Here is a 12,653-nt window from a genome sequence, read left to right on the forward strand (position 1 = left end):
TAAGCCAGTTGGCAACCCATCGAGTGACGTAGGGATTTATGCCCAGTTTAGTAAGTTTATCTAGGATTCCTGAGTGGGGGATGGTGTTGAAGGCCTTGGCGAGATCCAGATAGGCTGTATGGACCGCTTTACCCTCGTACACAGCTCTGGAGACTGATTCAAAGAAGTCGATCAGATTCAGGAGACAAGATCGGCCCTTCACAAACCCAAACTGGATGGGGTCTAGTGTTTGAAGGTTGCCAATGTCTTTGTTTAGAAGTTCCATAATAATGCGTTCCATGCCCTTGCAGATCAGGCTTGTCTGATGGGACGGTAGTTCCCGGGATCCAAGGTGGATCCCCCCTTGTGGAGTGGGATAATTGTAGCTGTGCGCCACTCAGTGGGCACGAAGCCTGAGGTGAGGCTATGATTAAACACATCCAAAACTACAGCTGGGGGTGGAATGAGCAAGGACCTTTTAAACAATTATTTTAAGTTCTTAAAAAGTTTTGTTTCAATTTTAAAGATTGCATTTTCATGAATCTTTGCTAATTTTAAGTATAACTGGCTTTGCTTGACTTCTGGAGTTCATATTTAGAAGCTGTAGAGGTTACTCACACATACACAGATAGGTGAATATTAGCCAAGTCACCATGTACTTCATCACATTTTAAACTGCAACATGGGCTTACATACATTAATACAAAAGAAAACAAACCATAATAACAGTTTCCATTATTATCAGCATAAGTACGTGTTTTCTTTTAATTTCATTCACTCCAGCATTGCATGAATTACTCATTTCCTGCCCTCCCTTATACCATACTTACCCTTCTCAGCATTATTCTGCATGTACTATTCTACAAACTGTAGTTATTTCTATGAAATATGTTCCTTTCTAATTTTTTGTAACAATTTCCCTTACTATAGAGAATAATAAAAATGTTTGTTTTTTTAGGAATGACTTCGGGAATAGGAAAATTGGAAAGGATAGGGGAGTCAGAAGTTATACAGTTGTCATTGCACTGAGCTTTACCAAAATGGGGAAATTATTTACTGTCGGCCAAGGTAATTAGAACGACAGAAATAGCAAAGATTAAGAGGAGAGGCGGTGAACACTTTAAAGGTCAGTCACCAACGGACAAAAGCGATGGGTATTGGATTGACAGGGAACGCTGCCTTAACAATTCGAAGAGCAGAAAGCATAATCACGTGTAAACAACATAAAAGTCCTGTCAACCAAGATGGTTCAGAGTAATAATGCCAAGTCGAAAAGAAAACGATGTCAGAGAAGAAATAAATCAACATTATACCAAAACAGACATACTGCTGCTGTGGTGGCAGCACTGTAAATTTTTCCTTATTAGTAACAACCAAAGGTGAAAAAAAACTACAGAACCTACATTTCCGCAAGTCTCACAATTTCTATCTCTGCATCAAAATACCACAACAAATTCAGCAATTGGCGGAGAGGTAAAACCACAACCTTTCTCACATAACGTATCATTACGTCATCCGTATGCCATTGTCACATTGGTTCCTTTGCAGGCGCGGAATTGCATTGGGAAGTTGAATACAAAAAGTGGCGGGGGAGAGTTTTTGGATATGATTGTAAACCGAAGATTACTACACTTGTTTGCACTTAATCATTCTAAGGATGCAAGTTCGCTCTGGAAATGTGCAAGTGCCCATGGCAGAAAGGGAGTCATCGGATCTCTCTTTGTCCCGTACTCGGCAAGAAGTAAAGAAGTTGTATAGCATGCTGTGCTGCTCTAAATGGTAATATGTTTTATACATGTATGTCTGCTTGACTGGCTTGGGATTCATTTTAATGGTAATGCAAGACTTGTATATTAATCTTGTATATTTCGATTCATGCATTTCTGATGGATTGTTAGTACCACTCCCCCTTCAGTGTATTGTGTAATGATCACATGATGTAACTTGTCTAAATAATATGTAGTAAATATTGTAATTTATTGGAATGATTTTCAGGTATTGACACAAAAGTCAGTAGAACACATGCTGACAATTGTTCTGCCAAAATTAGTGGGTTAAACCTGGATTCTCAATGTCAACGTCCCGACATCGAAAATGTTATTACAGGATTTTGAGGGAGAAAAAAGACAATTGGTCCATCTGGCCAAAAATCAGGATAGCCGGCAATAACTATTCAGTACTTGAGCACCAATTGGGGGCAGTATGACTAAAACAAATATGGTTTCCATAAATGTAACATCTTTTAAGATAAGTTAATTGTTGATACAAAAACTGAAGGTAATTACAAGATAAATAAATGCCGATCAACTGCCTCAAATGTCCCAAACATGGGTACAGGTCAGATGAAGGTGTTTGTCATGTTGTACTAAGTCTAACTGCAGGATGTTAGTAAACCTACTCACATATGTCAATTCTGAAGCAATATTTTCAACTAGGATACTCCCCAGGAGGAAAAAAAATGCACCCCCCAAAGAATCACTTCCTCCACTCATAATCGTTAGAGAGCAGTGATGTTGTGCAGGTGGGAAACATACTGTTAAGAACCATCAAGTGATTCTTTCTTTATGTTTTTACTTTTGTGCTTTTTATAACTGTGTACCTCACTTGCAAAAATGAATGCTGTTAATTAAGCACTATGGGACTGCATATTAGACAAATTATAGTATGCTTCGGAGGGGGGGGGGGTACTGTACATTTTAGCTGCTTTGATGGTTCTTTTTGCTAACAAAACCAGTTCTTGGCAGCTAGGTGCCATGTTCAAGACACACTATTATCTTTCTGCAACATTTTCTTTAGCTTGATTATCTGTACATGTCAATTTGTCAGGATTTGTGCTAACAGGTAAGAGAAAGCCAGGGTGCTTCATATAACCAGTTATAATTAAACAGTAATTGAATTCATAGCTAGGCCTGATCAAGAGGACATGTTTCTACATGTTGTAGCTAGATTTGATAAAGGCTCGTTTCTGTATATGCTACAGTAAGAGTATTTCATTCTTACCGACACACCCACCCACTCTATAAGAGGAGAGCAGGAGATGACAAGTACACTGATAAGGGAAAGAATAGCACAGCACGATATAAACTTCAAGTGCTTTATAAAAAAATTTTCAGAGGATCTGTTAGGATCATTTGAGAGCAGACTGATCAAACAGCAGCTTGTCATCTGGATTGAAGAAAAACATTTGTCAACAAATGAAGTCGTGGAAGCATTCATATCAAAAACAATGGACAGATCTATCTACACAAAAATTAGTACTATATAATACAGGACATTGTATGGGCTTCACTACTATTACTTCTAGCAATATAGTACCAGCTACACAGCATACACTAACATATGTGTAAGCAGCAGAAACAGATTCACTGAGTCGCAGTTCCAATTCTGCTAGAAATAAGTCTGCACATTTTAAAGACTAGAGAGGGCTTGGCAGTTTCATACTTTGCAGCATGCTGACTAGCAAAGTACTCCAAATCAGATTAATGAAACTTTTTTTCTTAAGGTTATTTGCACAACATCACGAGACGCAGTTTGAAATTCAAGAGAATACTCCGCAGGGGGTGTTCAGTGTATTTTGTTTTTCTTACTAAAGGAACTGTGGATGGATTTAAGCACATCTCAGAAAGAAGAGGAATTTTTTGTGGCTAAATTCAAGCCAGTTTGAGGTGGCAAGTGGCTATCTCTAGAAAATAAGAATGAAGTAAAACCACTACCTTACAGTTGTAACATAACTGTTCCTGTTGAATGCGTTAAGTGAGAGTCTAGATAATGAAATTATTCCAGCTTGCTAGTTGCTCCCCTCCCATACAGTCACTGTTGTGGTTATGATTTCAGGCTGTAGTGATGCATGTTACCAATGTCCACAATGCTGCATGCTGGTGATGGAGTGGGTGTTGGGGCATACTATAATAAGTCAGCATTTTAAAGGGGACACTTGGAATTTTATGGCACTGTAAAAATTCCAGTCATTTGAGAGTTATACTTATTAGCCTGTCTGTGCAGGACTAACCTAATTTGGGCTTTTATGACTGGAGAGGTATTAAAAAAAGGCAATATGTTGATAACACGTAAAAGTTTTTTTGTTCCCAGAAGTAGCACACACAAACGTTTTTTTTTTTCCCAGAAGTAGCACCTGTGACTCTGTGGTCAGTCAGACAATCCGTTAGCTATCCACAACATTCCATATGGACTTGTGTTCAGATTTTCAAGTCTGTCAATTGTACTTGCTTGGGAAATGGTGTCAAAGGCCTTGTCATGGTCTTGATAAGCTGTGTGCACTGCATAGCCGCTGTCCACTGCATCAGTGACGTCTTCAAAAAAAAAAAAAAAATTGGAGGTTAAGGAGGCAAAGACCTGCCTTTGTCAAAGACAAATTGATGAGCATCTGGAGTTGAAGTTTCAGTGACTAGATTAATGAAGTCTATGATATGTTTCATAGCTTGCATATCTGGTTAATGAGATTAATGGATCTTTATCTATTGGGGGTCTGTGGTCTGCTTTCTCTTGAGTAAAAGCATTGCAGTGGCTGTTCTTCAGGCTTTGAGAATGTAACCCATGGAGAGAGGCATATAAAGGTTAAACTGGTGTTCAGTTATGTGTTATAATGATCAAGTTTTTTGGTGTGTGTGTGATAGGGTGCAGCGGTAGCATTGTTGTCTTACAGCAAGAGGTTCTCCGGTTCGATTCTCTGCTGGGGTGCCTTCTGTGTGGAGTCTGCATGTCCTCCCTGCATTCGTGTGGGTTTCCTCTGGGTGCTCCGGTTTCCTCCCACGTCACAAAGATGTGCATCTGGAGTGTTTCTCCCCGGGCCTCCACTGAAAATTGGCTTCGTTCCAAGTCTGACTTTCCCGGTTAACAAATGTTAAAAAAATATATATATTTATTTATGTGTGTGTGTAAAATAGGTATATAAAATAGGGAGAGATACACATGCATATCTTTAAGAGAATTGATTCCTATTACCTGTATAGAGTTCCTAAATGTATGTTATGTTGTCCGGTATTCCATATTTATGCTGATGAAATTGGTCACATAACCTGTTCTAATTGATTCGTATATTTTATATGCCTTGCTCTTTTTCCATTTTGTTTTTTAAAGAACTGTTTCTTTTCTAGACTAGACCAAAAATTCTAGCTGAGCTGGACTTTCACTTAATACTCACCTGCCCTTTTGCTTTGCCTGTACTCTAAACCTCCATGGTAAGAAAGGCAGTCTATAAACTGCAGTCAAAACATCTGCTTGAACTCATCCCGCTGTATTACCTTTCCCTCTCTAGTTATTTGCTCCAAGTACCACCTTGTTCTGCAGAGAGGATCAACTTACTCCATTTAACTATTGCCTTCCCCTCCCTCCCAAATAATTTCCTTCAACTCTCTTTATTAATTATTGTCCACATCTTCTCATGGTTAATTAAAAAAAAATGCCTGACATGTATATAAAACTAAAAGTACTAAACATTTTTCACTGCTTGGGTCTAGCTATCCATATCCATAATAGAGTTTTTTTTTGGTTTTGTTTAATCTCTTCACAAATACCCTAACAGACTCCCCCTAAATCCATATAGGGAAATGCTTCATTTTATCATGTCCCCATAAATATGGGTATTATTGAAACAAGTTTGCATGTGGGTATGTAATTATTACGGCCTTTGTTTTATTTTCCTTAGTTTTATATATTCAAAAGACTTGAAGCTGTCTGAAAGTGTTCTATAACACACAGGCTTTCTTTTTCTGGATTTTTCAAATTCAGAATCATATAATCTGCTATTTTTTCTTGATTACCATGCAGTTTATTTCCTTGAATTTGTGAGTTCCATATGTTCTTGCCAGTGGCTCCAAATAAAGCAAATGACAAGGGGAAAGAGGGCACCCTGCTTTTTTCCATTGTTCAAAACACAATTTGTCAAGAGGAACACTCCTACTTAAATTCTTGCCCCCGAACCTTCATATATCCTCATAATTATCCCACCAACAATTGCTGTTTTTTATATTCTGCTTCCTTTTGGATCATCGGTGTCCTTTTACATGTTAATAGGAGGTTACTAGGATAATGGTCCTAGGGCCTTTACAAACTTAGCCGTGTAAATAATAAAAAAAAAAAGTGTACCCTGATTGACCATAGTTAGATGGTCATTGTTAGAGCGATTGTGTGATCAGCACCGATGACAACCTGTCCATGAGGGACATAAGTGCCACCGCCAGGGTGAATTTACAGTCACACATCCAGTTGTGAAGGTTTACTTAAATAGGGTCATTGAGGAGCACTGCTTCACATGAAGTGGGAGCTTACTCCAGAGGAGTGACAATATCTGGAAGATGTACCTGTCTGTCCAACATGTTGTGGGTTGGTTCAAGAGTTTGAAGGTCGCCTGTGTCTTTATTGATAAGGTCCTTGATGATTCTTTTCATGGCCTTGCAGATACGGCTGATTAGGCTTGTGTGTCGATAGTTTCCTGGGTCTGTTGATGGGACCCCCTTTGTGCAAGGGATTGCTGTTGCTGTTCTCAACTCTGCCAGAACAAAGCCAGTGCTCAGACTGTGGTTAAAGTGAGTACCAAGTGGTTCTGCTAGCTCTTGTTTTAGATTTTGTTTACAACCTGGGATGTTATCTGGTCAGATAGGGACTGTGTTTTTGGCTTTGGAGAGCGTTTTTGTGACTTGCCCTTTGGAGATACTTGATAGAGGATTGGTGTGTCAGGAACACTTTGAGGTATGGCTGGTGGGGACAGGGGTGAAGTTATTCCAAATCTATCAGCTAGCAGTTTGGCAATTTCTTCACATACAGTGAGAGTGGTACCACCTACTATGTTTGACACACTGCTGGGTATTCACTTTTATGTTTCGGATGTACCTAAATAATATCTTGTGGTTATCTTTAGCTAGGGATGCTAATTAAAGTCCTCTAGAGGACTTTATAAGATATCTGATTTGCTTGCCCAAGCTGTTGAGGGGGGGGGGTATTCTTCATCTGTTGAATACGTTCCCTCTTGTTTTTGGATATCAGTTTCTTTCTTTGTTATTTATGCTTACAGTCCACCAGGGTGATTTTTTTTTTTTTTTTTTTTCCCAGCACAACCTGGTTTTAGTCCGGTCGGGTACAACTGAGTCAATACATCAGTTTAAATGGCTATATTGGGCATTTTTGTACTCTTCTGCATAAGAGTCTTTGGTTGTGTTAGCAGGGGCTTTGAAATTTTTTTATAACATCACTTAGAAATTTTTCATTTTTTTGATCCTGTGGGGGTATCCGGTTTGATCTTTACTTCAAATGAGACTGATTTTATGGTCTGACCCTACCACTGAGGGCAACACTCAAGAGGTAGTGCAATGACCCCCCTGTTGGTGAGCACTATGGTCTAGGACATTTGAGCCCCTTGTGGGGATGCAGATCCAGGATATTTGAATTAACAAAATCCAGAAACCTTCAAGCAATCATGTTTGTGCTTGTGCAAGTCACCCAGGCAATGGAAGATAGTTGAAATCTCCCATGACCAAGGTGTTTGGCTGTGTACTGAGCTACTCTAGCAAGTCCAGTTATGCGGTATCCTTCTCCTGGTGGGGAACCTGTAGCTAGTGATGATGTGGTAGGGTATTTTCCTATAGTTATTTGGACCTGAAGTAGCTCAAGAGAGTTGTACTGTTCTACCAGTCTCGAGGTGTATTTGGATTTAATGAAGATGGATACACCTCCACCTTTGGCTTTTTCACGCTCGTTTTAAAGTCTGAATGAGTGAAAGGCACTGTAGCCTTGTATGGCCAGGGTGCTTTCAGCAGCCTTGAACCATATCTCAATGACTATGTGAAGATAGGTGAAGGCTGCCAGCCTAGCTAGATAGAATTTGTAGATAATTCTGTCATTTGTAAATATTAATATAAACCACATGCTTGTTAATAAGAAGTATTGTCTTGTGTTTTTTATTATTAAATATTTTTAAACCTTTCAACTCTGGCTGTTTTGTGTAGAGATCATTTGAGCTCTAAGAGTACATTGCATGTATTTAGTGATATTGTACAAAGCTAATTCAATAGCCTTGCTGTTCAGTCACACTTACCATTGTTATAATATTGCACAGTATAATTGGACACCCATTCCTAAGGGCCTTTTAGTAGCTGATAAATATTGGTGGGTGGCAAGTGGTATTACCATATAGTCTGGGTAAAAGGGGCACAGCTGTGAAGAACCTGTGCCAGCCTTCCCCAGGAGTGTCTGTGTGGCTGTATATAACTAGTCTCAAAATGTGTATGTCAGCTACTTGGGCAGGGACACGAAGCACTGGTTGGACAGAGAGAGTGCTGGAGGTTTTAACTTACCACTAGGCTGAGATCTGGACCCTATAGCTGTGCCAGTGGGGAGTCTTATTGGGGACCTGGAGAGAAAGGGAGAAACCAGCCCCAGACTGACTGTGATCTCTGTGTGCTCTTAAGGGACATTGTACTTTACTGTGTGTGTATTTATTATCCTTTCCCTTTATGGACGCCCCTCACTGGTGTTTAGTGGTGAAGATTAAGGCTCAGTGTATGGGCATCACAGACGTCGGCATCCTCCAAGGTGAAGAATGCTTCCAGAGAGTGCAGTTTACTGTTTAGGCTCCTAGCATTAAGCAGTATGACCTTGAATTTGTCTTTAGTGGATTTCTTTACGTTGGAAGTTTTGACATTGCCTAAAAAAGGCACTGTGGGAGAAGCAAGCATCTTTGCCAGTGTCCGAAAGCCTTGAGGAGATGGGTGAAGGCCATCTCTGACAAAGCAGTGTGGTCTGTCGACCATGTCTTCCCAGGTTGTCCGATACTGGATCGGCCTGGAGTGGCACCAGAAGCTAAGTCAGTGACACCAGAAGCTAAGTCAATTATTGAAATCAATCCTGTTTGTCTGTATTGTGGCATCATCCTAGGTGAAGGCAGAATGCTTCTTAGGGCTAGGGACATACTTGCCTCGGACACATTATGAAGAAAGACATGACTGAACTCTTAGATTAAGTCCAGAGAGGTACAGCACAAGTCCTTCACTCTAGCATGTACTATGATAGTCATAACAGTAGTTGCTGTTGAGTGACTTGAGTGTGTGCGTGATTTGATGTATCCTGGCACCATGACCCTCTCCTTGTCCAACTTGGTAAGGAGGATATGTGTGTGTCTCCCTATTGAGTTGCCTATGATAAGAACATTAGGTTTTGAGATGTTTTGCCTTGGGGGCTTAATTGTGAAGACACCTGATATGTGTGTTTGTGTAGTGTTGGATTCTATTCGTGTATTAATATGTGTAGGTTGTTTGTGCTTGGGAGGTCTCTCGTCTTTTGGTAGGCTCTTAGTGAGTACATCCAAGTATGTGGGGTTGCATATTTGTAAAGTTAAGATTAACTATGCTAAAGTGCATGCCTTTGTTTTCACTGCTATCTTTTTTTCTTAGCTATGTTCCCCTCCCAGCTGTGAAAACAGTTTACATGATTTTGGCAAAGATTAGCTTCCATCCCTAAGAAAAAGTGCACTGGCTACCTTTAAATAAAGTTGTTCACTGTTATATTAAAGACAATAAAATCATTAGGGCTGCTGGGGTGGCAAATATTTGTATATCTTATTCACTTTCCAAAGTTTTAAACGTAACTATTGCCTTTAAATTTTAATTGTACCTCGTGTTTCTTGTATGCATTGTGTGTTCCGAGATCGTATTGGTTGCCCCTGTAGACAACTCCTCTCCAAGTAAAAGCAGTTGGTAATGACAGAAAAAAAGCTGGAAACTTTGCAGATGCCTGAAAGATTATTTGTAAGTTTCACTCAGAACACTCTTCAGACTTCTTACGGTAACTGCTTGCACCTGTAGGCAGCTTATATGAAACTGAGAAAATGATAACACATATGTAATAACTTTGGAAATTCAAGGAGACCACAATTTCCATGCCTTTCATCATTTTGTCTTAACCTGTTTGCTTAAACTTGTCTGTAGCTTAAATCAAATATATTAATCTAAATGTCCATCCCTGTAAAAACAGCAGAGATTATTATCTTAACTCTACATATAATATGATCAGTGCAGTTACATCCCCTATGCCAGCAGCCTAAGATCACAACATATTAAAGGACAACGACATGATTTTTTTATTAAATGCTGAACTTCTCTGCCCTTCTCCCCATTTACTGTCTCTGCTATGAATAAACATTAATACAACATTTAAAATATTTTAAATTGACTTTTTCTCTCCACTAGAACAGTACCTTACTGTACTGTGGTGGTTTTACTTTCAAAAAACGTTTATCCTGCCATGAAAAAGCTTGCTGGAGTCTCCAATTCATTGATGTCATCAAGGCCACTGTATATAGGTAGTTTTCTGACAAATTCCATCCCCAAACTGACATCACCACGACCATCCTAAAAATCCACCCATGCTGTGATGTCACAGCTCCCTGGTCCTTCCACTACTCCATACAGAAAGTAAATGCTAGAACAAGGAAATAGTACGAGTCAGTCACGGCAGGTAACAGCTCAAATTACCCTTAGCACTTTGACAGCTAGGGAAGTTAGGTGTGAAGGGGGAGGGGAGATGAATCATAGTAGTACAACTTGGGCTTCACACAGGACTACAGTTTAGCCATTCTAAAAAGAAGCAGCAGTAAAATGCACTTTGAAAGTCTGTTCTGTGGCATTTGCACTGTCTGTGTTTTAAGCAGTCGTTTAACGGCATGAAATGTTACTTAAAACTGACTGAAAGACAACAGTGTATGCATGTAAAATCAATGCAGTGACAGGAGCTTTAGGAAGAAAGAGGCCTGATTTATGTCATTTTTTTTACAGACAAGCACTGCGTTCTGAGATACCAAGGCAGAGTAAAATAATCAGAATTACTTCAGTATTGCTGCGGTAGCGTTGTCATCTCACAGTAAGACGCTGTTCGGTTCGATTCTCAGCTATGTGGAGACATGCGTGAATGGGTGTTCCTTCGTTGAAGGTTGTGCGTCAGAGCTGGCAACTCGGTACGTAAAAATTTTCTGCCAATCATTAGCGGACCGGAGTTCCGCTGTGGCAACCCCTAACCAGGAAAAAGCCGAAAGACACAAACTTCAGTATGTCAGACCTCATGTGATCAGACTCAGAAATTACATATAAAAATATTTAAAAACATGGAAATAGTCCCAGAGTGATGTTAAAATGTAGGAAATACCAAACCATGATGAAATAGACATGTTTTTGAGTCTGTAAGTGTGCTTCTTTCCATCATTTCATAACTTGTTACAATGTTAAAGCCTCAATACTGAAGTCCTTTCATGATTTAATATCTTTAGCATAAGCAGCCGTCTCTGATAAGGCTACCACTGACTGCATCCTATTCAAAACTGCTTTGTAATATAATATGCAATTTAAATTGCAAAAGTTTTATATAGATGTTAATAAAAACAATATTTTGCTTACAGATACTGCTTTAATCTGTTCGGTGTTCTAAACATTAATTACAATGTAAGATACTGGCATTTTCACTGTGGTGAACTTCAGTGCATATCTTTCTCAGGCAGCGCATATTGCAAAGCCACATTTCACACGCCTGATCAAATATTTAATGGTATTAAAACTTTATAGTCTCCCATTTATTCACTTAATTTCACATTGTTGCTGTTCATTTTTCATGTTTCTGACCCAAAGTACTCCTGATTCTTCTTGTCAGCTCTTGTGTGCTTTTTTCTGTACCTGAAACAGTTTCCTTTGGATCAATAAAAATGGTTTACAAGCAAAGTCTCTCTATGGGTGTCATTATTGTTAGAGCAACGAGAAGCAGTGTCCCCTTCTGCTTGCTGGCACACTTTTTGTTGGTTAAACTTATTTCCTTCTTAGCCTGTTCTGCATCCAAGAAGGTCTTCGTTCCTATTGAGAAAAATTATTATGAAGACTGCAGGACACAGCAGTTTGAATCTCACAACTGTCTCTTGACAAACATACTTCTCTTTTGCCTGGCATACATTCAATAATCTCATTTCTACAAGCACTCTGTCTCTAATTTTTAATATGTTTCAATTTTCATACACTTTTGACAGGAGCAACTCTTTCTGCTGGTATACTTGTATCTTTTCTAATATGATTCTTGTCTGTTTTCTCACAATCGTATTTGGAGCCTATACACAATGTGCCATTTCTTTTAATAAATTCTACTGTGGAATGCCAGTCCAGTTGATTATTTGTACTTAAAATTAATATAGTCTGTTCCTTTCAGTTTTGTTGGCATAGCAAGAATTTTCTACTACGAAGAACTATGTAATGTTAGTAGCAATTGCATATAAGTTGTTTCACCTTTTCAAGGAATCGTGCTTTGCATGTTGAATAAAAGAACGGAGTCAAAGACTGTAAATTTGGAGAAGCCGCAGTGGTGCAGCGGTTAATGTTGCCATCTCACAGCAAGAGGTTCTCCAGTTCGATCGTCGGCTGGGGTGCCTTCTTTGCGGAGTCTGCATGTCCTCCCTGTGGTTGCGTGTGTTTCCTCCGGTTGCTCCGGTTTCCACTGTGGTGACCCCTAACCGGGAAAAGCCGAAAGAAGAAGACTTGCTTCATTAGTAGAAGATAAAATTGTATGTGTTATCAGAGATGATCAACCAAGGGGCTTATTTCTGAGATCAGATTTGTTATTAAAGCAATTGGCTTATGGAGAACAGTTGAACTTGCATTGGCACTGCTAATGAGCTCTGCATGAGTTATGGT

The 12,653-nt window shown here is 39.4% G+C and overlaps 1 protein-coding gene across 1 annotated transcript in view; it reads left to right on the plus strand.

Annotated features, from left to right (window-relative positions):
* Positions 1–1,500: 1,500 nt before the first annotated feature.
* Positions 1,501–12,653, plus strand: part of BARD1 (BRCA1 associated RING domain 1) — a 597,047-nt gene continuing 585,894 nt past the window's right edge. The window contains exon 1 of the mRNA XM_044075721.1: positions 1,501–1,758. Within this exon, the coding sequence (XP_043931656.1) occupies positions 1,637–1,758 (122 nt within the window). The 5' untranslated portion in view covers positions 1,501–1,636. The remainder of the gene's footprint in view (positions 1,759–12,653) is intronic.

The sequence above is a fragment of the Protopterus annectens genome, chromosome 6.part1 (genome assembly GCF_019279795.1).
Source record: "Protopterus annectens isolate FY-2018-M chromosome 6.part1, PAN1.0, whole genome shotgun sequence".
NCBI lineage: Eukaryota > Metazoa > Chordata > Ceratodontiformes > Protopteridae > Protopterus > Protopterus annectens.